This window comes from Macaca thibetana, chromosome 7 (assembly GCF_024542745.1).
Source record: "Macaca thibetana thibetana isolate TM-01 chromosome 7, ASM2454274v1, whole genome shotgun sequence".
Lineage (NCBI taxonomy): Eukaryota > Metazoa > Chordata > Mammalia > Primates > Cercopithecidae > Macaca > Macaca thibetana.
The window spans coordinates 105911117-105934643 of NC_065584.1; the positions used below are offsets into that span (position 1 = coordinate 105911117).

Here is a 23527-nt window from a genome sequence, read left to right on the forward strand (position 1 = left end):
TTCTGGGAAATTTGATTTTATCCTCCTGTTTTCTGTCATCTTACTTTACGAACTCCTGTTTGGATAGCTGTTCCCCTGGACATGGACTTTTCTTTTCTTTTCTTTTTTTTTTTTTTTTTTTTGACGCGGAGTCTTGCTCTGTGCCCCAGGCTGGAGTGCAGTGGCGCGATCTCGGCTCACTGCAAGCTCCGCTCCCCCGGGTTCACGCCATTCTCCTGCCTCAGCCTCCCGAGTAGCTGGGACTACAGGCGCCCGCCACCTCGCCCGGCTAATTTTCTTGTATTTTTAGTAGAGACGGAGTTTCACCGTGTTAGCCAGGATGGTCTCGATCTCCTGACCTCATGATCCGCCCGTCTCGGCCTCCCAAAGTGCTGGGATTACAGGCTTGAGCCACCGCGCCCGGCCGGACTTTTATTTTCTTATCCTTTATTCCCCTTTCATCTATTTGTCTTTTGCTCTACTTTCTGGGAGATTTCCTCAGTTTTATCTTTCAACTCTTCTACTGAATTTTAATTTCCAAGGGTTTTAATTTTTGTCATTTTCTGTAAGCATCCTGCACTTTTCATGAATGTAGTATCTTTTCTTAGCTGTCTGAGACGCTTATTAATGATAGTTTACTAAAAGTTTCCTTTTCCTTGCGTAGTTTTTCTTCTGTCTTGCTTTTTCTCTGTTTAATTTAATTTTGTCATCAATCTTCAATTACAGGCTTTCCTCCCATATCTAGAAATCTTTGGCTGTCAGACAATGAGCAAGAGTAGGAGACTTACAAGCTGATCAGAGGTTCTGAGCAAGGAGGAGGGGCCTGAAAACTTGGCTGTTTACTGTAGGGTGATCTAGGTAGCTACTGTTGGGAACTGCCAAGTAAGTTTCTTTAGTTTCTTCCTCTTGGACTAGTGAGGTTTCCTAGCAAAAGGTTTTCTGGGAGTTATGCAGATCAGAGGGCTGGGTGGGCTCTCAGCATAAGACATTTATTTTATGATACATGGTTATTACATTTTTCTATTTTTCATAGAATAGTCATGCCCTCAGTTATGCTGGCTTATTCTCAGGGCAGACTTTTACATTTCCAAATAATAAACTTCACCTTTGGCTGTGGTGGGGAAGGAGCAGTCATCCAGTGAGACAGAATGGGTGAAGGGTTCCAGAGATCTATTTTCTAAGCACCTTTTAACCTTTCTTCCTTCCTCTTTCTCCCAGTTCCAGAGGTACCAATTTGCCAATTCTTAGGCCCTTTGGGGATTTTCTGGTGTCAAAAGGATAGTTCTCAGTTTTCTCCACTGCTAGCTTAGGGTTGAGCTGTCTTGAGTCTGCTAAGTCAGTTTCCACTTGTCCATCTGCTTTCTAACTTTCAAAATTTTGTTGCTCCTATTACTCTCCTTGCCTGTTCACTTCATCTTTGTTGATTAAAAAGTCTTTTCAGGGCAGTTTAGTGAGCTTGAGGAAGGGTGTGAAGATAGATGGCATGTTCATTCTGCCTTTTTACCTAGAAGCCTACTCATTTTCTGCCTGGCAAAATCCTTCTCACCTTTCAAGGGGCTTGCCCTCTGGGAGGTCATCTCCGGTGTTTCCAGGAGAGCTCTTGCTCCATCCTCCACCACATAGTTTTTTTGTTTACACATCTCTCTCCCCAACAAGATCATGACATCTACAAGGACAGGGCACACACCTGACACATCATGCCTCTCCAGAGCTGGCACAAAGATGCTCAGTACATATCAGATGACCACAGTGAACCTTGACTGTGCTGATGACAAAACCAGTATCTTTTCCACTTTCCACATTGCCTGTTCATTTCAGCCACAGCTTTGATACCTGGGTAACAGCAGCTGCAGTGAGGACCTGGGACCACTTGAGAGGTGCAGGTGTCAGAGATGGCTCTCCTTCCTCTCCTTTTCCATTCTTTTCTTTGTAGCCACGGAGTTTGAGAGCAATGTGGAGATGCCAGACATGAGTCTGGCTTATAGAATTATGAGTATTTTATCAAATATTCCCAGTGTCATCATGGAAGTAAGCTGTTCCCTGTTTCAAGCCCAATCCAAAGGAGCAACCTTTTCTGCCACATCTCATGATGACCAGGCAGGGCTGCTCAGAGATTTATTTTATGATATATGGTTGTATATCATACAACCTACCTACTGTGTATATCATAGCACCTACTGTGCCAAGATCTACAACACTACCAATGAAGTCTGTAAGGTTTCTGGGGCTCTGGCTACCTCTGATATCCATACTTTAGTCCATTGTTGATCTTCTCCTCTCCTGCCCCCACTAATCCTCACATACATTCAGAATCTCAGCTTTCCTGAGTTTTGTGTAGTACATTAGGAAAGAGGTCTCTATGATCACCACAGTACACCTCAAACAAGCCTTTTCCAATTAGCAAGGAGAAAATGCAGGCTGTAGGAGAGGGGTGGGGGGAGAGGAGGGGCAACGTGGAAGGTTCTGCAAACTAAAGAGTCAGGGTTAGACACAGGAGCTCTCTAGACTGGAGAGGTGGATCTCTGGCTGAGACTGGCCTCTGTGTGAGGCTGCTGTTTTGCTCCTGGCTTGTCTCCAGAGTGACCACACGTGCACTCTTCCTTCCTCACTGCTGATAGCATTTCCTAAACAAGGCTAGGATGAGTGAGCCCACCAGGGCCCTGCCAGGCAGAGGTGATGCTTTCCTGGTGGTCAGAACTTAGTCCAGGTGAGGGAGAGTCATCTGTGCCAGCAGTGCTCCTGCTGGCTGACCTGTGATGGAAGCCCTTGGGGTCACGGAGAAGAGAGGCAAGGCCCTGGGGTTCTTCCAACTCACAGTAGGCTTATGGGAAGATAGTGGGCCTCCGCTAGCTCCTGTCTGCCCCAGGAGCCCCTCTGGTCAGAGTGCTACTGTCTTCCTTGAGGCAGCCCACTCTCTCCAGCACAGGGGCTTCCCTCCTCCACTCTCCTCAACTCTGTTGTAGATTCTATGTTGTGTGTGTGTGTGTGTTTGCATGTGGGTGCACATGTTCATATTGGGCTGGAAGGAGGAAGCATCAACAGTGGGCAGGTTGTACAAAGGGATTGAGTCTTCTAAAACAGGACCATGTTCCTGAAGAAACTTTTTTAGAGAAGTAAGTCTAAAAATGACTGTTGGGAGCGAAAACTTATATATTGGTCCCAGTAACCCCAGTGGAAAGAGTACTGGAGAAAGGAAAAGGAAACCTAGGGCTTTGCCACATGCTGGCTGTGTGACCCTGGGTGTTACTTAGCTTCTCTGAGCCTCATTTTCTTTTTGTGTAAAATAGGAAGTAAAATACTGGCCTGTGTTATAGAAGAGAGGGATTTGAATTCTGGCTCTCTACTTGCTAGCTAGATAACTTTGGACAAGAGCTTTAATTTCATGAGCTGGGATTTCCTCGTCCTTAAATTGGAGATTAGTAGCAGAGTGCATTCCTCGTAGGATTTTTGTGAGGATTAGATGAGATAATACATGAGAAGTATTCAGCTTAGTATCTGGCACATAGTAAGTCTTCATTAATGTTAGCAATCATTTGCACAGGAGTGTTCTGAGGGTCAAATGAAATTCTATGTATTTGAAAGCTTTTTGAAAACTTTACATTTCCATTCATTATTCTTTTGAATCAGAGCTTCTGTGAACTGGGAACGGTTGGGACAAGGCTGCAAGTTTCCAAGGTGGGTTCTTGAGTCAGGTCTGCTGGCTGTGAAACAGATGTCACAGGGTGTGAAGGGGCCGAGGGAAGGCCACAGGCTCAAGTGCTGCTGTGGGCTCTCCTGGCCAGGGCTGGAAGTGTGTGCACACCTGCCTGTGGACATGCACAAATGCATAGTTGGGAGTGAAGGACCCAGAGCCCTCCTGCTTTTATGCATTTTATGATATAGTTCACATTATTCAGGGCTCAAGGCAATGTGTTCTCCCAAATAAATTTGCTTCCAAAGCTCATTGTGGTTATGAAGCCCCTAAGCTATTGGATTGGCGCCCGCTGTGTAGAGGCAGCACCAGAGGGTGGCATGGAGGCTGAGGCCCCAGCCCTGGGGCTGTGGGGTCCATTCAGCTCCTCTCTCCTTGCCCCACCCCTGCCCTCTTGCCCGAGCATCTGGCTGGACTCAGATGCCCTGGAGACTGAGGCTGTGCTGGGTGGGTCATGGGGTAGGGAGGCTCTGAGCTGGGCCCTTGTAGGGATGAGATCATCTCACAGGATGGTGAGGACACCTGTGCTGGCTCTGGCCACACACACAGTGATGTAACCAGGGGGTTTAGCTCACAGTGGAAACATGGGGCTCGCTTTACAGCCAGGGCTGCCCAGAGTTTGTTCCTGGCCGACGCTGCTGCAGTCTCGCCTCCCCTGCTCCCTGCTCCTGTACGCAGTTCCCCAGCATGCCCTTTGCTTGTCACCCTCCCCCTCTCCTGTTGGGGTTCCCTTGTCAGGCATGCCCTTCCCATCCACCTTGTGTGTTCACCCTACTCACTCATTTACTTATCGTCCCACAGATTTCTTTTAAGTAATTACCACACCAGTGTCAGGCACTGTCTTAGGTGGTGGGGATATAGCAGTGAACAAGATACAGTTTCTACCCACATGGGACCTAAGTCTAGCAGGAGAGATAGGCAAGGAAGTAGTCAATGACAGTATTGTGATTAGTGCTGTGAAGCGGAAGTACAGGTGACGTGAGAGCTGAGGGGAAGCGGGAGATCGGAGGCACGGAACCCATCTTTCCTGAAATCCTGCCCACCTTCCAAGTTGAGTTCAGGTGCCACTCACTACAAAAGCTTTTCCTGAGTCTCTAGCCAGAGGTGATTGCTCCCTTCTCTGCAGCCCTAAGCACTTAGTGCATTGCTTCATTTATTCATCTATAAATATTTAATGAGTGTTGATTCCATACCAGGGACTATTCTAGGAACTGGGGACACAGCAGTGAATAACACAGATAAGTCCCTGCTGTCATGGAGCTGATGTTTGTCATGGAAAGGATGGACGTAAACCAACACACTCCTAAGTGTATAATATGTCACGTAGCAATGTGTTCTATGAAGAAAAATAAACATAGTAAGAGGAATAGCAAGTGCCTGGGAGACAGTGTTGCTGCTTTACACAGGGTGGTAGGGAAGGCCTCTCTAGAGAAGTAACAGAGCCCTGCAGGAGTCAAGGCATGGTGCTCCTATGGTGTGTGAGGCAAACCAGCAGGACCACATGAGTGGGTACAGCAAGCTGGGGGAAAGTGGAGGGAGGTGGGGCCAGCATGGTCACAGGGCCCAGATCATGAGGGCTGCGTGAAATGGAGCTAATTGGGGTGTTTTGAGCAAAGGGGCACCATGATCTAACATTATTTAAAAGGATCACTCTGTCTTTTCTGCTGAGAATGGGCTGAAGAGAGCCAAGCAGCGAGATCAGTGAGGAGGTTATTGTAGGAATTGAGGTGTGAGGTGACGGGAATGTGGACCAAGCTGTTGGTGCGGAATGGCAAGGAGTGATCGGATTCTAGATATATTCTAAGGGAGGGCCAGCAAGATTGCTTGATGGAGTAGAGGTGAGACAAGGAAAGGAATACAGGATTGCCTCTAGGTCTTGGCCTGAACCAAATATAGGGATGAAGTTGCTATTTACTAAGATTTGTGGGAACTGGCTTGGAGGGCAGACTAAGGAGCTTGGATGGGACATGGTAAGCTTGATACCTCTTAGACCTTCAAGTGGAAATGCCAGGTATGCAGTCAGAAATAATGACTGGGGTAGAAGACTGGGCTGGAGGTAGAAATTTGGGAGTCCATAAGCATACATATATTTGAAAGCCACAGGACAGATTTAGGACCTTCTGGGTTGTGAGTAGGGATAGAGTATGGAAAATGGTTCTGGGGCCTGAGCTCTGGGGCAGGTCTAGGTGGGAGAGGAGGACTGATGAAGAGCTCAGGAAAAGCAGCCAGTGAAGTAGGAGGAGTAGTTAGAAAGAGCGGTGTCCTAAAAGCAAGTGAAGCAAAGGTTTCAGGAAGTGGGTTTGGTACTGCTGATGGATTAGGCAGATGGGCATAGGAATTGGATTTGGCAATGTACAAGTTATGGGTGACTTTGACAAGAGCAATTCTGGTGCAAGAGAGGCTATAAAAGTCTGACTGGAGTAAGGAAAATGAAGACAGTGAGTACAGGCAGCTCTTTCAAAGAATTTTTCTGTAAAGCAGAGAGCAGAGAAATAAGAGCAGGGGTTGGAGGAGGCTGTGGGGTCAAAGGAAGTTCTTTTTAAAGAAGGACACAGTAGAGCAGGCTTGTACGTTGATGGGAAAGATGTAACAGAGAGGAAAAATTTGATGATGCAGGAGTGAGCTGGAATAATTGCTGGAGAAATGTCCTTGATTAGGCACGAGCAGGTAGGATCCAGTGAGGGGAAGCTTTACTTAGGAGCATGGTGTATCTGTAGGCAGTAGGAAAGGCAGAGCACCTGTGCAGATGCTAGGTGCATTGCTGCCTTGTGCGGGTGCATGCCATGTCTCACCTTTTCTTTTTTTTCTTTCTTTTTTTTTTTTTTTTTTTGAGACTGAGTCTTGCTCTGTTGCCCAGGCTGGAGTGCAGTGGTGTGATCTCGGCTCACTGCAAGCTCCGCCTCCCGGGTTCACGCCATTCTCCTGCCTCAGCCTCCTGAGTAGCTGGGACTACAGGCATCTGCCACCATGCCCGGCTAATTTTTTTTGTATTTTTAGTAGAGACGGGGTTTCACTGTGTTAGCCAGGATGGTCTCGATCTGACCTCGTGATCCGCCCGCCTTGGCCTTCCAAAGTGCTGGGATTACAGGCTTGAGCCACTGCACCTGGCCATGTCTCACCTTCTCTTTCGCACAATAATCTCCTGGAGAGCAGAGACCCTGTCTCATGTGGTTCTGTGTCCTCATAACCCTAGCTTGCTGTTCATGTATACTTAATATATATCTTTGAGTGAATGTATGTTAGCAGTCTCATTTCGAGCAAGTAATGCAGATCAGTCAGCTTAAGATATGAATCAGCATTCATTGGTAAGTCCAGAGGGGCTTCTTATGGAATTGACAAGAGGAGGGCAGCTGTGCCCAGGCAAGGAATGGAACTAGTACTTGGAAATATCTTGGAACTCTCTCTGTCTTCCACTTCTTATTCAATCCTGAACATCGACTTCCTTTTTCCATCTCTCACTGTAGTGTTTGCTTCTCAGTCCACGTGGCAGAACATGGCTGCTCTACTCTTTTGAAGCTAAATTTCCAGACACAATGGTAGACTGTCTGTAGGTCCTAATTCCCAAATACTTGGTCAAATAATTAGCTAGATTAGCTGATTTGCTGTCCATTACTGAACCAATCAACTATGGACAGAGAGATAAGGGATATGTGACAGTAACAGCTGGGAGCTCCTCCTGTGGGTGGGCTGGAAGTGCCCGAGAAGGGGCTGGGCAGACACCTCAGTCAGTGTCACTGCAGTGACAGGGTGGGTAGGAAGGGTGTAGATGTGTGGACAGATGGACGATAGGTAAATGAATGAATGGGTGGACAGATAGATGCTTTAGCCATGTTGTCAAATAATCCTAACAGCTCAGGAACCTGAAATGAAAGAAGGAGGGCTCTTGGAAGAGATGCTCATGGTGGGACATGGGGGAGGAGATCTCTGTAGATAGAGCCCTTACTGCAGTTGAGGAAGTAGAACGGGCCACTATAGAAGGAAGCTTATTCCCAGGAGCCAGGGATTTCTGGAAACTCCTTGTCTCCCTTCCCATTAGGAAGCTAGGAAGTTTCTCCTCCATATTTTCCTTCCTACTGCTGAGGGGGAATTGTTTTCAGCTTTGACAGGGACCAGCTTCTAAAAATAAGCTGAGCTATCATACGGTGGCTCTGTTCTTCCAGCAAGCCTGGGGCAGGTGGTCCTGTCCAGTCTCTTCAGGTGGTCTGGAAAGCCATGGCCTCGTGTTCTCTCCTCCCATTATTATTGTTATTATTATTATTATTACTGAGATGGAGTCTCACTCTATCGCCTAGGCTGGAGTGCAGTGGCAAGATCTTGGCTCACTGCAACCTCCACCTCCTGGGTTCAAGCGATTCTCCTGCCTCAGCCTCCCAAGGAGCTGGGATTACAGGAGCCCGCCACCATGTCTGGGTAATTTTTTTTTTTTTGTATTTTTAGTAGAGACTGGGTTTCACCATGTTGGCCAGGCTGGTCTCAAACTCTTGACCTCAGGTGATCTGCCTACCTCAGCCTCCCAAAGTGCTGGAATTACAGGTGTGAGCCACAGTGCCTGGCCTCTTCCCATTATTTTGGAACTGGCCTTCCTGCAACCCAATCTCCTGCTTCTTTCTCAGGATACCCAGAGCCAGAGGTGACCTGGTACAAGGATGATACGGAGCTGGACCGCTACTGTGGCTTGCCAAAATATGAGATCACTCATCAGGGCAACCGCCACACACTGCAGCTGTACAGGTGAGGGAGAAGGGCCTGTTTTGCTCTCTTTGCCCTCCCGAGGGCCCTTTGGCTGGGGTCCTGCCCTCAGAAATGGAGTAGTCTAGATGGAGATGCCCAGGCACTCTCTGGGGATGGTGGGCGGGGTTCTGCTGTGTGGTTGAACTACCTGGTGAACCACATCTGCCTTCCAGTGTCTGGGAGCTCCTAAGGCCAGGGTGGGAGTATTCCTGACAGAGAGCTGGTGCAACCAGTGGAGGTCCTGACCTACAGAAATATTTTCCATGAGGTCAGCAGCCAAAAAAAGCAACTGTATCATCATGACTTCACAAGGGGCTGTGTTGGTCACATGCTTCTGAAGGGAGCTCTCCTGGGCCCCAAGTCTAATCCCTCCTGGGACAGTATGGCCTTGGTCAGCCGCCACCCTTTTGCCAGCCTCAGTTCCCTCAACTGTAATGGAGGGTGTTGTATGTTGTGACGTGTGAGATGGGGCGTGGCACACAGCAGGGCTTGCAGTGGGGAGGGGGAAGCGTGCCCGGCTCTGAACGGCTCTGGCTGGGGGGTGTGGGGGCTCTCACCTCCCAGGAGGGGAGAGGTGGCACCTCACGCTCCTACCTCTAGGTGTCGAGAAGAAGATGCTGCCATCTACCAGGCCTCTGCCCAGAACAGCAAGGGCATTGTGTCCTGCTCAGGGGTCCTGGAGGTGGGCACCATGACCGAGTACAAGATCCACCAGCGCTGGTTCGCCAAGTTGAAGCGCAAGGCTGCGGCAAAGCTGCGCGAGATCGAGCAGAGCTGGAAGCACGAGAAGGCGGCGCCAGGGGAGGCCGACACGCTGCGCAAGCTCAGCCCCGACCGCTTCCAGCGAAAGCGGCGACTGAGTGGGGCTGAAGCGCTGGACCCCTCGGTCCCTACCAGGGAGCCTGAGGGTGGGACCCTGGCGGTTTGGCAGGAGGGAGAGACTGAGTCTGCTCAGCACTCAGGTTTGGGCCTGATCAACAGTTTTGCTTCTGGAGAAGTGACCACCAACGGGGAGGCTGCCCCCGAGAATGGGGAGGACGGAGAGCATGGCTTGCTGACATACATCTGTGACGCCATGGAGCTGGGGCCTCAGAGAGTCCTCAAAGAGGAGAGTGGGGCCAAGAAGAAAAAGAAAGATGAGGAATCCAAGCAAGGCCTGCGGAAGCCAGAGTTAGAGAAGGCAGCCCGAAGCCGCCTTTCTTCAGAAAACTGCATCCCCAACTCAGACGAACCTGACTCCTGCGGGACTCAGGGGCCCGCGGGCGTGGAGCAGGTTCAGACCCAGCCCAGAGGCAGGGCTGCACGGGGGCCTGGGTCCACTGGCACAGATAGTACCAGGAAGCCAACCTCTGCTGTGGGCACTCCAGACAAGGCCCAGAAGGCCCCGGCCCCGGCCCTGGCCCCTGGCCCGAGCCCGGGCCCAGGCCAGGAAATGTATTTCTCCTTGAAGGACATGTACCTGGAGAACACCCGGGCAGTCAGACTTCCGGGGGAAGACGGCCCCCAGACCCTGAGTGTCCAGGCGCCTGGAGAGAGTCTCAAGGGGAAGGCACCCATTGGGGCTAGAGATGAGGGGGTGCCTGGTGCTCCTGGCCAGCCCACACACTCCTTCACCCCCCAGCCCACTAGGCCTTTCAACAGAAAGAGATTCGCCCCTCCAAAGCCCAAAGGAGAGGCCACCACCGACAGTAAGCCCATTTCTTCTCTGAGTCAAGCTCCAGAATGTGGGGCCCAGAGCTTAGGGAAGGCCCCACCTCAGGCCTCTGTCCAGGTGCCGACACCCCCTGCCCGGCGGAGACATGGCACCCGGGACAGCCCACTGCAGGGGCAAGCAGGCCACAGGACTCCAGGAGAGGTAAGTGTGGGTGTTGGGTGCCTGGAGGCTGCTCTGGGAAGCTGACCTCATGGAAACTTGCTGCAACTGCTCCAGCAGCCAGTGAGCGGTGGGCTATTTATAGAAAGGGGTGGGGAGGGACTGGAGTGCCAGCTACAGGGACCGCAGGCATGCCCTTCGCCCCAGCCCGTTTCCTGATGCCAGGCATGTGGGCAGCACAGCCTGACTGTGACCCTCTTCTGGGAGTGTAGGAGTTCACAGCCAAGGGGACTGTGCCCTGGAGGGAGATGGAAGAAGATAGTATTCTCTGGGGTGGGAAAGGGGGTCAGTGGAGAGCTTTCTGTGGGCTTTGCTGAGGCAACAGTGTTTCATGGGGGAGATGGAGGAGCAGGTGTGTGCTCTAGTGTACAGCAGGTGGTGGCAACTTGGCTGCTCATGAGATTTTTAACAAAGCTGAATGTCCAGGAAATGCTGGTTAAATGTGGGTTTATCTAAGGTTCTGAAGTCAGGCATACCTATAAGCAAATCTGACTGCCTTAACATGGTGTGATCTAGAGCCAGTTGTAAAACTGGAATAATAATAATAATAATACCTACTTCATAGGGCTGCTGTAAGAATCTGGTGCCCACTAAGAACTAAGTAAGTGGCAGTTGGGATCAGATACGACTATGGTGTGAAACAGAAGAAAAGTGTTTTACTTGATAACAGGAGTGCCATCACCTTCTAGGGAACAGGTAGCCCACAGAGAAAAGATGATGTTTTGTGTGGAGACAGGGGTAGTGGAGTGTCCACTCCCCAAAGAGGCAATGGGTGGCAGCATTAAGGAGCTTGAGGGGCGGGATTGAGAGGGCAGGAAAGAAACAATTTGTCCCTTTTGGTTATTGCTTCATGTTTCAGGGGCTTAGAGGGCATTATTTCACAGAGGTTTTGGGAGACAGAGTGTTTTATAGTGGAACAGAAAGAAGACAGTGTTTCTTATGAGTGACAGAAGGAGAAATATTTCAAGAGTGGAGCTGGGGTGGATAAAATAGATGGAACATATTTACACTGAGAAATACTGGTTATTTATTTGAAATCCCAATTTAACTGGGTGTCTAGTATTTCTTTCTTTGGTTTTTTTGTTTGTTTTTTGTTTGTTTGTTTTTTGAGATGGAGTTGCCCAGGCTGGAACGCAGTACAGTGGTGCGATCTCAGCTCACTGCGGCCTCCAACTCCCGGGTTCAAGCGATTCTTGTGTCTCAGCCTTCCAAGTAGTTGGAATTAAAGGTATGAGGCACCATGCCTGGCTAATTTTTGTATTTTTAGTAGAGATGGGGTTTTGCCGTGTTGGCCAGGCTGATCTCGAACTCCTGATCTCAAGTGATCTGCCCACCTCAGCCTCCCAAAATGTTGGGATTACAGGCATGAGCCACCATGCCCAGCGCAGTATTTCTTTTTGCTAAATCTGATAACCTTAAGTGGAGACAGCCTCTGGTTTTGGTGAGAACTAAGATGAAACTATTTCTTGGGGTAGAGGAAGCAGGAGTTATGAATCCGGGAATGGCTTCATGGGGGAACAGGAGGAAAGCAGTGTTTCCCAGGGATAGGGACAGAGGACAGGTGGTTTCTCGGAGCAGTGAAGGGAAGCACATAAGGGACAAGCTGATACAGCACCTCGCAGAGAGCAAAGGGGAAAGGATGCTTTGTGGAGAACAGGAGGGGCTTTCCCACGGAGAGAACTTTCATGGCGGGAAGGAGAGAAAGACTAGTTTCAAGGGTGACCATGGGAAATGGTTTTATTTCATGGGTGCTAAGGTCAGACTGTAGGAACAGTAGTTCAGAGGGCTTTGGAGTGGAACAAACCTCAGAGACTTCAAACTAGACTTTCTGGAACCTGTTCCTGACTCTTGCCCCCCTCATGCCTGGTCTCATGTAGTTTTGGCCAATGGAGTGGTAAGTTCACAGTGGCCCAGGGAAGGCTTTGTAGGGCTGCTGCAGATGCCTGACAGCCCACAGGCTGGACAGCAGGGCCTTTTGGAAGAGATGGCTCTCATAGGCCCTCATAGCTCATTTAGGAAGGGACCAGGCTGTTGGCCAAGTTAGTGTGCAAATCTAGCTTCTCTGCCTAAAGGGTGAGGAACCCCATACCAGATGGTGGCATCCTCCTGGTAGGGCCAGAGGAAGTACCAGCCCCCTCTTCCTTGCCTCTCAAAGGTAGGAGGAGGGGCTCAGGCAGTGTGGTACCTGAGAGGTTGTCTGTGTTGGTTCCACTGCTCCTACAAAAACCTCATGGTTAGGCCGGGCGTGGTGGCTCATGCCTGTAATCCCAGCACTTTGGAAGGCCGAAGCAGGTTCATCACTTGGGGTTAGGAGTTTGAAACCAGCTTGGCCAACATGGTGAAACCCCATCTTTACTAAAAATACAAAAAATTAGCCGGGTGTGGTGGCTTGTGCCTGTAATTCTGGCCACTTGGGTGGCTGAGTCAGGAGAATTGCTAGAACCTGGGAGGCGGAGGTTGCAGTAAACCGAGACTGCGCCACTGCACTCTAGTCTGGGCTACAGAGACTCTGTCTTAAAAAAAAAAAAAAAAAAAAAAAAACCAAACCAAAAAAAAAAAAAAAAACCACCCACAGGCACAGAACAAAGCCAAAAACTTTTTTTTTTAACTTAAAAAAATTGTTAAATAGGTCATACATGTGAAACACGTTTAACATCTATGTATGTATACTTTTAAGCTGTTGCTTTTTAGTGGATGAATTTGATTTTTTTTTTATTTGGGACAGGAACTTGCTTTGTTTGTCACCCAGGCTGGAGTGCCTTGGTGCGATCATGGCTCACTGCAGTCTCAACCTCCTGGGCTCAAGCGATTCTCCTGCCTTAGCCTCCCAGGTTCCGTGCCTGAGACTACAGGCGTGTGCTGCCATGCCTGGCTATTTTTTTCTTTTTAAAAAAATTTTGTGTAGAGACAGGGTGTTGTCATGTTGCCCAAGCTGGTCTCGAACTCCTGGGCTCCAGTGATCCTCTCACCTTGGCCTCCCAAAGTGCTGCTATTACAAGTGTGATAAAACAGCCTGGTCTGTTTTTTCATACTCTAATCCTGCCAAATTTTTTTGAAAAAAAAGTTATATTTTTATTATTTAAAAAATGGTCATAGTAGAAAATATGGAGGAAACTGAAAACTTGAAGTAGAAAGTAAAGGCCAGGCACAATGATGCCTGTCATCCCAGCACTTTGGGAAGCCAAGGCGGGTAGATCACCTAGGTCAGGAGTTCAAGACCAGCTTGGCCAACATGGTGAAACCCCATCTCTACTAAAAAAAATACAAACAAAATTTAGTTGGGGGTGGTGGTGGGTGCCTGTAATCCCAGCTACTCAGGAGGCTGAGGCAGGAGAATCACTTGAACCCAGGAGGCAGAGGTTGCTGAGATTGCACCATTGCACTCCAGCCTGGGCAACAAGAGCAAAACTCCATCTCAAAAAAGAAGAAATAAAGAAAGAAAAAAGAAAGTAAAAATCCACCTATTATCTACCATCCAGAGATGATTATCACCCAAGAGATGAAGGGACATCTTGGTGTATCTACCAATCTTTTTATGTGTATATGTAGTTTATGTAGGTTTTTACACTTTTGTTTTTGTTTTTTTTTTTTGAGACAGAGTCTCGCTCTGTCTCTGGAGTCTGCGTGGTCTCGGCTCACTGCAACCTCCGCTTCCCGGGTTCAAGCGATTCTCCTGCCTCAGCCTCCAGAGTAGCTGGGATTAGAGGCGCCTGCCACCACGCTTGAGTAATTTTTTGCATTTTTAGTAAAGATGGGGTTTCACCATGTTGGCCACGCTGGTCTCAAACTCCCGACCTCAGGTGATCTGCCCGCCTCAGCCTCCCAAAGTGCTGGAATTACAGGTGTGAGCCAGTGCGCTGGCCTTTTTAAGCATTTAATATGCATTTTTTCTGATCCAGTTTTATATCCTGCTTTCTTTCTTTCTTCTTCTTTTTTTGTTTTTTTTAGATGGAGTCTTGCTCTGTAGCCCAGGCTGGAGTACAGTGGCATGATCTCAGCTCACTGCAACCTCAACCTCCTGGGTTCAAGCGATTCTCCCACCTCAGCCCCTTAGTAGCTGGGATTATAGGCACATACCACCATGCCTGGCTAATTTTTGTATTTTTAGTAGAGACGGGGTTTCACCCTTTTTGGCCAGGCTGGTCTTGAACTCCTGACCTCATGATCTGCCTTAGCCTCCCAAAGTGCTAGGATTAAAGGCATGAGTATCCTGCTTTCTTCTCATCATTTCATGAGCATTTGCCATGATTTCTAAAAAATCTTCAAAAGAACTTTATTTTTAATGACTATATAAGATGGTATAGTACAAATATTTTAACCTTTTTTTCATAGTTTTTATGCTTTCCTTCCCTGGTCTTAGATTAAGTAGTAATCTGTATTTTTGCTAATTTTTGTTGTTTGAATTCTTTCATTTGATTTTTAAGTTAATCTGAAAAGTATTTGGGTATATAATATAGCATCAGTCTCTGGCTTGATTTTTGACTAATAGGTAATTTTCCTCAACATTATTTGTGGAATATTCAAACCATATCTATTATTTAGTTTTTCTTTCCTGATACACTAATTCTTATACATACTAGAGCCAATTTTAATTCCTACATATACATCTGTCATAATGCATTCATCTGTGTGTTGATTTTTTATAAGACAATCTTGTTTGAATTTTTACAGGTTTGCTTTCTGGCAGGGCAAGTTCTTCTCTTACACTCCTTTAAAATTTTTTCTTAACTATTATCTCTTGTTTATTCCTCTAGGAAAACTATAGAATCATTGTTTGAAATTCTCCAAACTCCTAGATACCATTGTTTTTTACTTTATAATTTTTTGTTCACCATTTTTTAAATAGTCATGAATTACATTTAACAAGATTATAAAGCCTGTTAAATCCTTTTGTGGATAACTAAAGGCATATTTGTATTTTGAATGGGCTTTTAGTAAAACTTTGGAAGAACCAATACCTTAGTATTTAGCCTTCTCATTTGGGACCACAGTCTCTATTTCCATGATCCAAATCTTCTTTCTCATCTCTCTTTTTAAGTTCTGTTTGTTTTTTAATTCATTTGAGCCCAGCGTGTCTCTTGTTAGGATTCGTTACTTTCAGGGTCCCTGTTTCTGGGATATTATGCCAGTGCCCTCTTACTCTGTCTTGATTTTCTTTCCTGGGAATAGGGGTACCTCTGGAAGCTCGAGTTAGGCGTCTCTCATGGGTATGGATGAGGAACAGATGGTAGAGCTGGGGCATCTTGAGTTGTTAAGAATGTCTGCTTCTCCTCCAGCCCAGGCATGCTGTTCACACAGCTCTCTCTCTGGGCAGGAGGTAGCTGATGAATGGAAACTAGCCTTCAGTGCCCTCAAAGTCTGCTTTTTATGAGATTTTTTTTTTCTGGGACTGCCTCAGATCTCTGGAGCTGAGGTACATAGGGGAACATGGTAGAATGCACCATCTGCCAAAATCCTTGGAGAGGACCATGTAGGTGTGGGAGAGCCCTGCTGAATGCTTTGAGACCTAAGTGTCTCTTTTTGAGAAGCCTTGAAGGTCCTGAGGATGATCTTCCAAAGGCATGGGAACTCTCCTCTCACAATCAGGCTCTTTAGTTTTCAGGGAGGACATGGATATAAATATCTTTTGAGAGCTGTTGAATTGAGGGAGATTGAGGAGAGACATGATCCTTGCCTTGAAGAATTATCTACTGAATTGAGGGGACTGGACTCACTAGAAAGAAGTGCAAAGAGGATGTGGTGAATGATGACAACAGAGGACTTTCAGAGAGGGAGAACGGTGTGGTCTGGAGTCACCAGTGAAGGCATCTAGAAAGAGGCCAGACTGGTTGGCATCATGTATAGATTTATTATGGGAAATGCCATATTAAAAACAATTAATATAATTTTAAAATATAAAAGATAATATTCTCAGGTGGAAAGGAATTAGCTGAAAGAGAAAAAGGAAGACATTCTGGGAAGGATGAACAGCATGAAACAAAGGTGAGATTGTGGGCTAGAGAGGGAATGTAAAACCATCCTATCCTAATTTTGATACCTAAATGCATTGAAAGCTTCTCAACATTTTTTCTTCCTTTCTATGTCTTGTGTACTGCTTTGGTTTGTTTAGCACCAATTGTAACATTATCTAAGGCCAGGAGTGACACAGAAAAGGAAGAGAACTAACAGTTATTCAATATCAGCTTCTGGTAGTGCTGGGTTAGATAATTCAACTACTGAGGACAGCTAGAAAAGCTAGGCAAAATATAAAAATATCTGCTTGAAGGCACTGGAGAGCTGACAAAGCGAAGAATTACTGGGCCAGGATCTGGGAGGAGATAGAAATCTAGAATAGTAGTCCCAGCATTTGACACAGCTTTTGTCCTGGGAGGTATTTCTTATGCCAGAAGAGGAGAATGAGAGACTGAGCAATAGTTTAGATAGTCTCATGAGACTAAGGAGACAAAAATTAGAGCCCATGGTCTCAAGAGTGGGAGCCCTTGTAAGCCCCCTGGGTTTTGGGTTGGGACCCTGAAGGTTTGTACCCTAGGAGAAAGGGGAATCAAGTAAATTACTCTCACAGTATTGAGGTATTGATGAGCTCCAAGTCATGTGGTAAGAAATATCTCAATCCCTGAAATTAGAATTAGGTGGTTCAAGATACTTAGTGCCCTCAGGCACCTGGCAGAAGCAAACAAAAATCATATCTGGGGATGACAGCATCATCTTAAGCCTCAAATTATTTTTAAAAAGTATTTTAAATGTAATATTCAGCATGAAATGAAGATAAGTCCACAGAAGAGAGAAATTGGCCCACAGGTTGCTGGGCACACTGGCTCATGCTTGTAATCTCAGTACTTTAGGAGGCTGAGATGGGCGGATCACTTGAAGCCAGGAGTTCGAGACCAGCCTGGCCAATGTGGTGAAACCCTGTCTCTACTAAAAATACAAGAATTAGGCCAGGCATGGTGGCTGACGCCTGTAATCCCAACACTTTGGGAGGCTGGGGTGGGTGGATAACAAGGTCAGGAGTTCAAGACCAGTGTGGCCAAGATGGTGAAACCCTGTCTCTACTAAAAATACAAAAATTAGCTGGGCGTGGTGGCGGGTGCCTGTAATTCCAGCTACTTGGAAGGCTGAGGCAGAGAATTGCTTGAACCTGGGAGACGGAGGTTGCAGTGAGCTGAGATTGCGCCACTGCACTCCAGCCTGGGTGACAGAGTGAGGCTCCATCTCAAAAAAACCCAAAAAACAAAAAACAAAAATTAGCCAGGTATGGTGGCACATGCCTGTAATCTCAACTACTTGGGAGGCTGAGGCACGAAAATCACTTAAACCTGGGAAGCAGAGGTTGCAGTGAACTGAGATTGTGCTACTGCACTCCAGCCTTGGTGACAGTGAGATTCCGTCTCAAAAAACAAAAGAAAAGAAAAGAAAGAAATTGCCCCATAGGTTTCCAACTTTTGGAATTATTAGACGTGAATTGTAAAATTAAAATTAGTTTACCTCCTTCATATATTGAAGGAGATAAAAGATAAGATTGCAAATTTCACCAAATACCTAGAAACTATAAAAAGTGGAAAAGGCCAAGCGCAGTGACTCACACCTGTAATCCCAGCACTTTGGGAGACTGAGGCAGGTGGATCACCTGAGGTCGGGAGTTCGAGACTAGCCTGGCCAACATGGCGAAACCTGTCTCTGCTAAAAATACAAAAATTAGCTGGGTGTGGTGATGCATGTCTGTAATCCCAGCTACTCAGGAGGCTGAGGCAGGAGAATCGCTCGAACCCAGGAGGCAGAGGTTGCAGTGAGCTGGGATCACGCCACTGCACTTCAGCCTAGGCAACAGAGTGAGACTCGTCTCAAAAAAAAAAAAAAAAATCATTAGAATTCTGGAATTGAAAAATACAATAACTAATATTATTTATTATAGTTATGGCAGTTTCATTTCTGGATAAGATGGAGTAAATACACTCCATTCTGTATCCCCCACTGAATGCAGCCAAAAATGTAGGCAAAATGTATGATACACCCACTTGACGACTTTGAAAAGCAAATAGTCACGGACAGATTGGGGATGAAGACCAGAACTCAAAGTACCACTGAACCTACAGTGTTTACTATTTTTTTTTTTCCCCTTCTGGCATTTCCTGGCCTAGTCTTAATGCTGTCTGAAACCCAGATGTAAACATTAACATGGGCAGAGAGAGCTCCAGAAGCTCTCTAGATCAGGCGTCAGGAATGGAAAAGAGATTTCTTGGCAGTGACAGTGGTAGCAGTAGAGGCCACAGGCGCCTAAAACTTTGAGAGAAGAGAATCTTCCCTCTCCATTCAGAGGAGCTGTGATCCTAAGAGTGGGACAAGCCCCTGTTCCTTTTTTTTTTCTCCTGGGTCTCTTCCTTGGTGCAGATCACACACTCATGTGTGAAAGTATGTGGCAGAGAGGGGTAAAAGAAGCTCCAGCTATTTGGCCAGAGGACTGAAAAAGGGGGCCCTATGGGGGAAACTATGGAGAGGGAAAAGCTTGGGAAAATGACCTCTGAGAATCATTAATGACCTCTGGGTTTATAAACTCTTTTTACATTTCTGGGCTCATTCCCAAGCTGTTCCTGCATGGATCTGATTCTGAAGAGCATATGAAAAACTTTGAGAATGAAATACTTGGAGAATAAAAAACTTTGAGAATAAAAACACTAATGAACCATCATTCAAGTCCCACACTGGCCACTGGGTGGCACACACACATGGCGGATCCAAATAGCCCTGCAGGCTGGGTGTGGTGGCTCATGCCTGTAATCCCAGCACTTTGGGAAGCCGAGGCAGGCGGATCACTTGAGGTCAGGAGTTCGAGACCAGCGTGGCTAACATAGTGAAACACTTTCTCTACTAAAAATACAAAAAATTAGCCAGGCATGGTGGCACATGCCTGTAGTCCTACCTACTTGGGAGGCTGAGGTGGGAGAATTGCTTGAACCCAGGAACCTGGGAGGCAGAGGTTGCAGTGAGCTGAGATTGTGCCATTACACTCCAGCCTGGGTGACAGAGTAAAGCTTCATCTCAAAAACAAGACAACAACAATAAGAAAACCCCAAATAGCACCAGAAAGGCTTGGAAAATATAACCGAGATTGAAGCTATAACCTCAGAGGCCTGAATGAAATTTGTAGCCTGAACACAACTAGGTAGATTGCCTTCCAAGACAAAGATGTTAATACTCTCCATAAGATTTAAACAAGAATCAGAGTCTTGTAATATTTAAAATATCCAAATACAATAAAAGTTATATGGCATATGAAAAATCATGAAAATCTCCACTTGCATGGAAAGACAATCAAAGAGTACCAATGCCACAGTGACACAGATGTTAGAATCATCTGACTTTAAAATCATCTGACTTTACTATAAAAATGTGGCAAGTAAGGGTAAATACTCTGGAAACAAATGGAAAGATAGAAAGTCTCAGCAAAGAGGTAAAAGACTAGCCTGGGGAACATGGCAAAACCCTGTCTTTACAAAAAATACAAAAAAATTAGCTGGGTGTGGTGGCATGTGCATGTAGGCTGAACTATTTGCAGGGCTGAGGTGGGAGGATCACTTGAGCCTAGAATGTTGAGGGTGCAGTGAGCCAAGATCACACCACTGTACTCCAGCCTGGACAAAGTGAGACCCTGTCTCAAAAGAAAAAAAAAAAAAGAAGAAGAGGTAAAAGATATGAAGAACCAAATATCAATTTTATTTTATTTTTATTTTTTATTTTTTTGAGACAGAGTTTTGCTCTTGTTGCCCAGGCTGGAATGCCTGGCACACTGCAGTGGCATGATCTCAGTTCACTGCAACCTCCACCTCCTGGGTTCAAGAGATTCTCCTGCCTCAGCCTCCTGAGGGAGTAGTTGGGATTACAGATGTGTGCCACTACACTTGGCTAATTTTGTATTTTTAGTACAGATGGGGTTTCACTGTGTTGGCCAGGCTGGTCTTGAACTCCTGACCTCAGGTGATCCACCCACCTTAGCCCCAAATATCAATTTTAGAACTGAAAATTACAATAACTGAATAAAAAGACTCACTGGTTGAGCACAACAACAGAATGATAGATGACAGGGAAAAGTCAGTGAACTTGAAGTTAAAGCAATAGAAATTATTCAATCTGAACACATAAGCCCACACAGAGAGAGAGAGAGAGAGGAAGGGAGGGAGAGAGAGGGGGAGAGAGAGAGAGAGAGAATCAGAAAAATCAATGAACAGAGCCTCAGAGACTTGTGGTGCAGTATCAAAAAGTCTAACACTTGTGTCACTGGATAATCAGAAAGAGAAAGAACAATGGTGCGGAAAAAAAAATACGTAAAGGAATAATGGCTGAAAACTTTCAAAATTTGGCAAAAGTCACAAACCTATAGATCAAGAAGTTCAGCAAACCCTAAACAGGAAAAGCCCATAGAATTCCACATCCAGAAACCTCATAGCCAAACTGTTGGAAAGTAAAGACAATGAAAAATTCTTGGAAGTAGCCAGAGAAATGTAATACATTATTTATAGGGGAGCAATGATTTGAATGACTGCAGATTTCTCATCAGAAACAATGGAGGCCAAAAGGAAGTGGAACAACATATTTTTTTAATGCTGAAAAAAAAAGAACTTTCAACCTATAATTCTACATTTAGCAAAAATATCTTGAAGTATTGAAAGTGAAATAAAGACATTCTCAGATAATGGAAAAAACAAGAGACTACATTGTCAGCAGACCTGTTCTAGAAGAATTGCTAGTCTGGGAGCTGTGGCTCATGCCTGTAATCCCAGCATTTTGGGAGGCTGAGACAGACTCACCTGAGGTCATGAGTTTGAGATCAGCCTGGCCAACATGGTGAAACCTCTTCTCTACTAAAAATACAAAAAAAATTTGCCAGGTGTGGTGGGGAGCACCTATAATCCCAGCTACTTAGGAGGCTCAGGCAAGAGAATCACTTGAACCCAGGAGGCTGAGGTTGCAGTGAACTGAGATTGTACCACTGCATTCCAGCCTGGGTGATAGAGCCAGACTTGGTCTCAAAAAAAAAAAAAAAAAAAAAAAAAAAAAGGATTGCTAAAGTAAATTTTTCATACAGAAAGGAAATAATACCAGAAGGAAGGAAACCTGAAACATCAAGAATGAAGGAAGGGCAATGGAAATGGTAAATATCCTGATAAATATAATAGATCATTTCATCTTGATTTCTTTAAAATATGTTTGAAGGTAAAAAGTTAAAAAAAATACATTATCTGCTGGAGGTTTTTTAATGCATGCAAATGTAATATATAAGACAAATATAACATAAAGGGGTATAGGGTAAAGAAACCTATATGGTGGTGAGATTACTGTATGGCACTTGAAGTGGTAAAATATTGACTCTAAGTAGACTGTGGAAAGTTAAGTATGTATATTATAAGCCTAGAGCAACAACAAAAATACTATACAAAGAGATATAGTAAAAATCACACTATATAAGTTAAAGTGGAGTACTAAAAGATGTTCTAATCTAAAAGGAGGCAAGAATAGGGAAACACAGGAAGGAAAAACAGAGGAAACAAATAGCAAACAAATAATAAAATTATTGAGCAAAATCTAAACCTATAAATAATTATATTAAATATAAATGGTCTAAACATATCAATTAAATGACAGATTGTGAGACAGGACCAGAAAAACTTTCCCAACTTGATGCTGTTGATAAGAAATCCACTTCAAATATAATGATATAGATCAGTTACAAGTAAAATAATAGAAAAATATATACCATGCAAACACTAATCAGATGAAAGCTGGAATGGCAATATTAATATCAGACAGAGTAGACTTCTGGGGAAAGAAAATTACTGGCTGGGTACAGTGGCTCACGCCTGCAATCCCAGCACTTGGGGAGGCCAAGGCGGGCAGATCACCTGAGGTCGGGAGTTTGAGACCAGCCTGACCAACATGGAGAAAACCCATCTCTACTAAAAATACAAAAATTAGCCAGGTGTGGTGGCGCATGCCTGTAATCCCAGCTACTTGGGAGGCTGAAGCAGGAGAATCACTTGAACCCAGGAGGCGGAGATTGCATTGAGTTGAGATCATGCCATTGCACTCCAGCCTGGGCAACAAGAGCAAAAAACTGTCTCAAAAAAAAAAAAAAAAATTACTAAGGGAAAAATAGTGAACTATCTAATGATAAAAGGGTCAATTCAAGAAGACATAACAATAAAAAATATGTATGCACCTAACAACATACCTTCAAAATACACGAAGCAAAACCTGACAGAACTGAAAAGAAAAATAGAGAAAACAATAATTATAGTTGGAGACTTTAACACTCCTCTCTCAGTAATCAATAGAACTAGTAGATAGAAAATCAGTAAGGATATAAAAGAACTGAATGGCACTATCAACCAACTGTCTAATAGACATATATAGAATACTCTGTGTAACAACAGAATACTCATTCTTTTCAAGTGCATATAAAATATTCACCAAAATAGATCATATCCTGGGTCATAATATAAATCTTAACAAATGTGAAGTAATTGAAATAATACAAAGTATGCACTCTGATCAAAATGAAATTAAACTAGAAATCAATGACAGAAAGATAATAGAAAAATTTCTAAACACTTTTAAATTAAAGAACATACTTTTATGGGCCAAGAAAGAAGTCCTAAGGCCAATTAGAAAACATTTTAAATTGAATGAAAGTGAAAATACAACATACCAAAATGTTGGCTGCTGCTAAATCAGTGCCTTGAGGAAAATGTATAGCATTAAAATGTTTATATTAGAAAAGAAAAAAGATCTGAAATATCAATAACTTGAGTTGCTACCTTAGAAAACTAGAAAAAGAAGAGAAAAAAATAAACCCAAAGCAAATAGATAGAAAAGAACAGAAAACAATGAAACTGTGGAGAAAATAAACCCAAAGCTAATTATTTGAAAAGATAAATAATATCAATAAACCTCTGGCAAGACTTACATAGAAAAAAAAAAAGAAGACACAAAATACAAGTATTAAGAATGAAAGAGGGGCTATCACTCCAGCCCCTGTAAGGATTGACAGGGTAAAAAAAAAAAAAAGACTACTATGAAAAACTACACATAAGTTTAACAACTTATATGGAATAGAGCAATTATTTAAAAATTACAAACTACCAAACTTATGCAAAAGTGACTACCCTGCCCCATCCCTGTTAAGGTCCTGGTTTTGTCCCTTGCTCTCCCAAACCAGCGTTCCAGGGCCATGACCCCTTAGAGGGTTATAAACCATACTA

The 23527-nt window shown here is 45.1% G+C and overlaps 1 protein-coding gene across 3 annotated transcripts in view; it reads left to right on the forward strand.

Annotated features, from left to right (window-relative positions):
• Positions 1 to 23527, forward strand: part of ALPK3 (alpha kinase 3) — a 60890-nt gene that overhangs the window by 13906 nt on the left and 23457 nt on the right. For all 3 annotated transcript variants that reach the window (XM_050796077.1, XM_050796079.1, XM_050796078.1), the window contains 2 exons: positions 8284 to 8401; positions 9002 to 10256. In XM_050796077.1, coding sequence (XP_050652034.1) covers positions 8284 to 8401; positions 9002 to 10256 — 1373 coding nt within the window. The remainder of the gene's footprint in view (positions 1 to 8283; positions 8402 to 9001; positions 10257 to 23527) is intronic.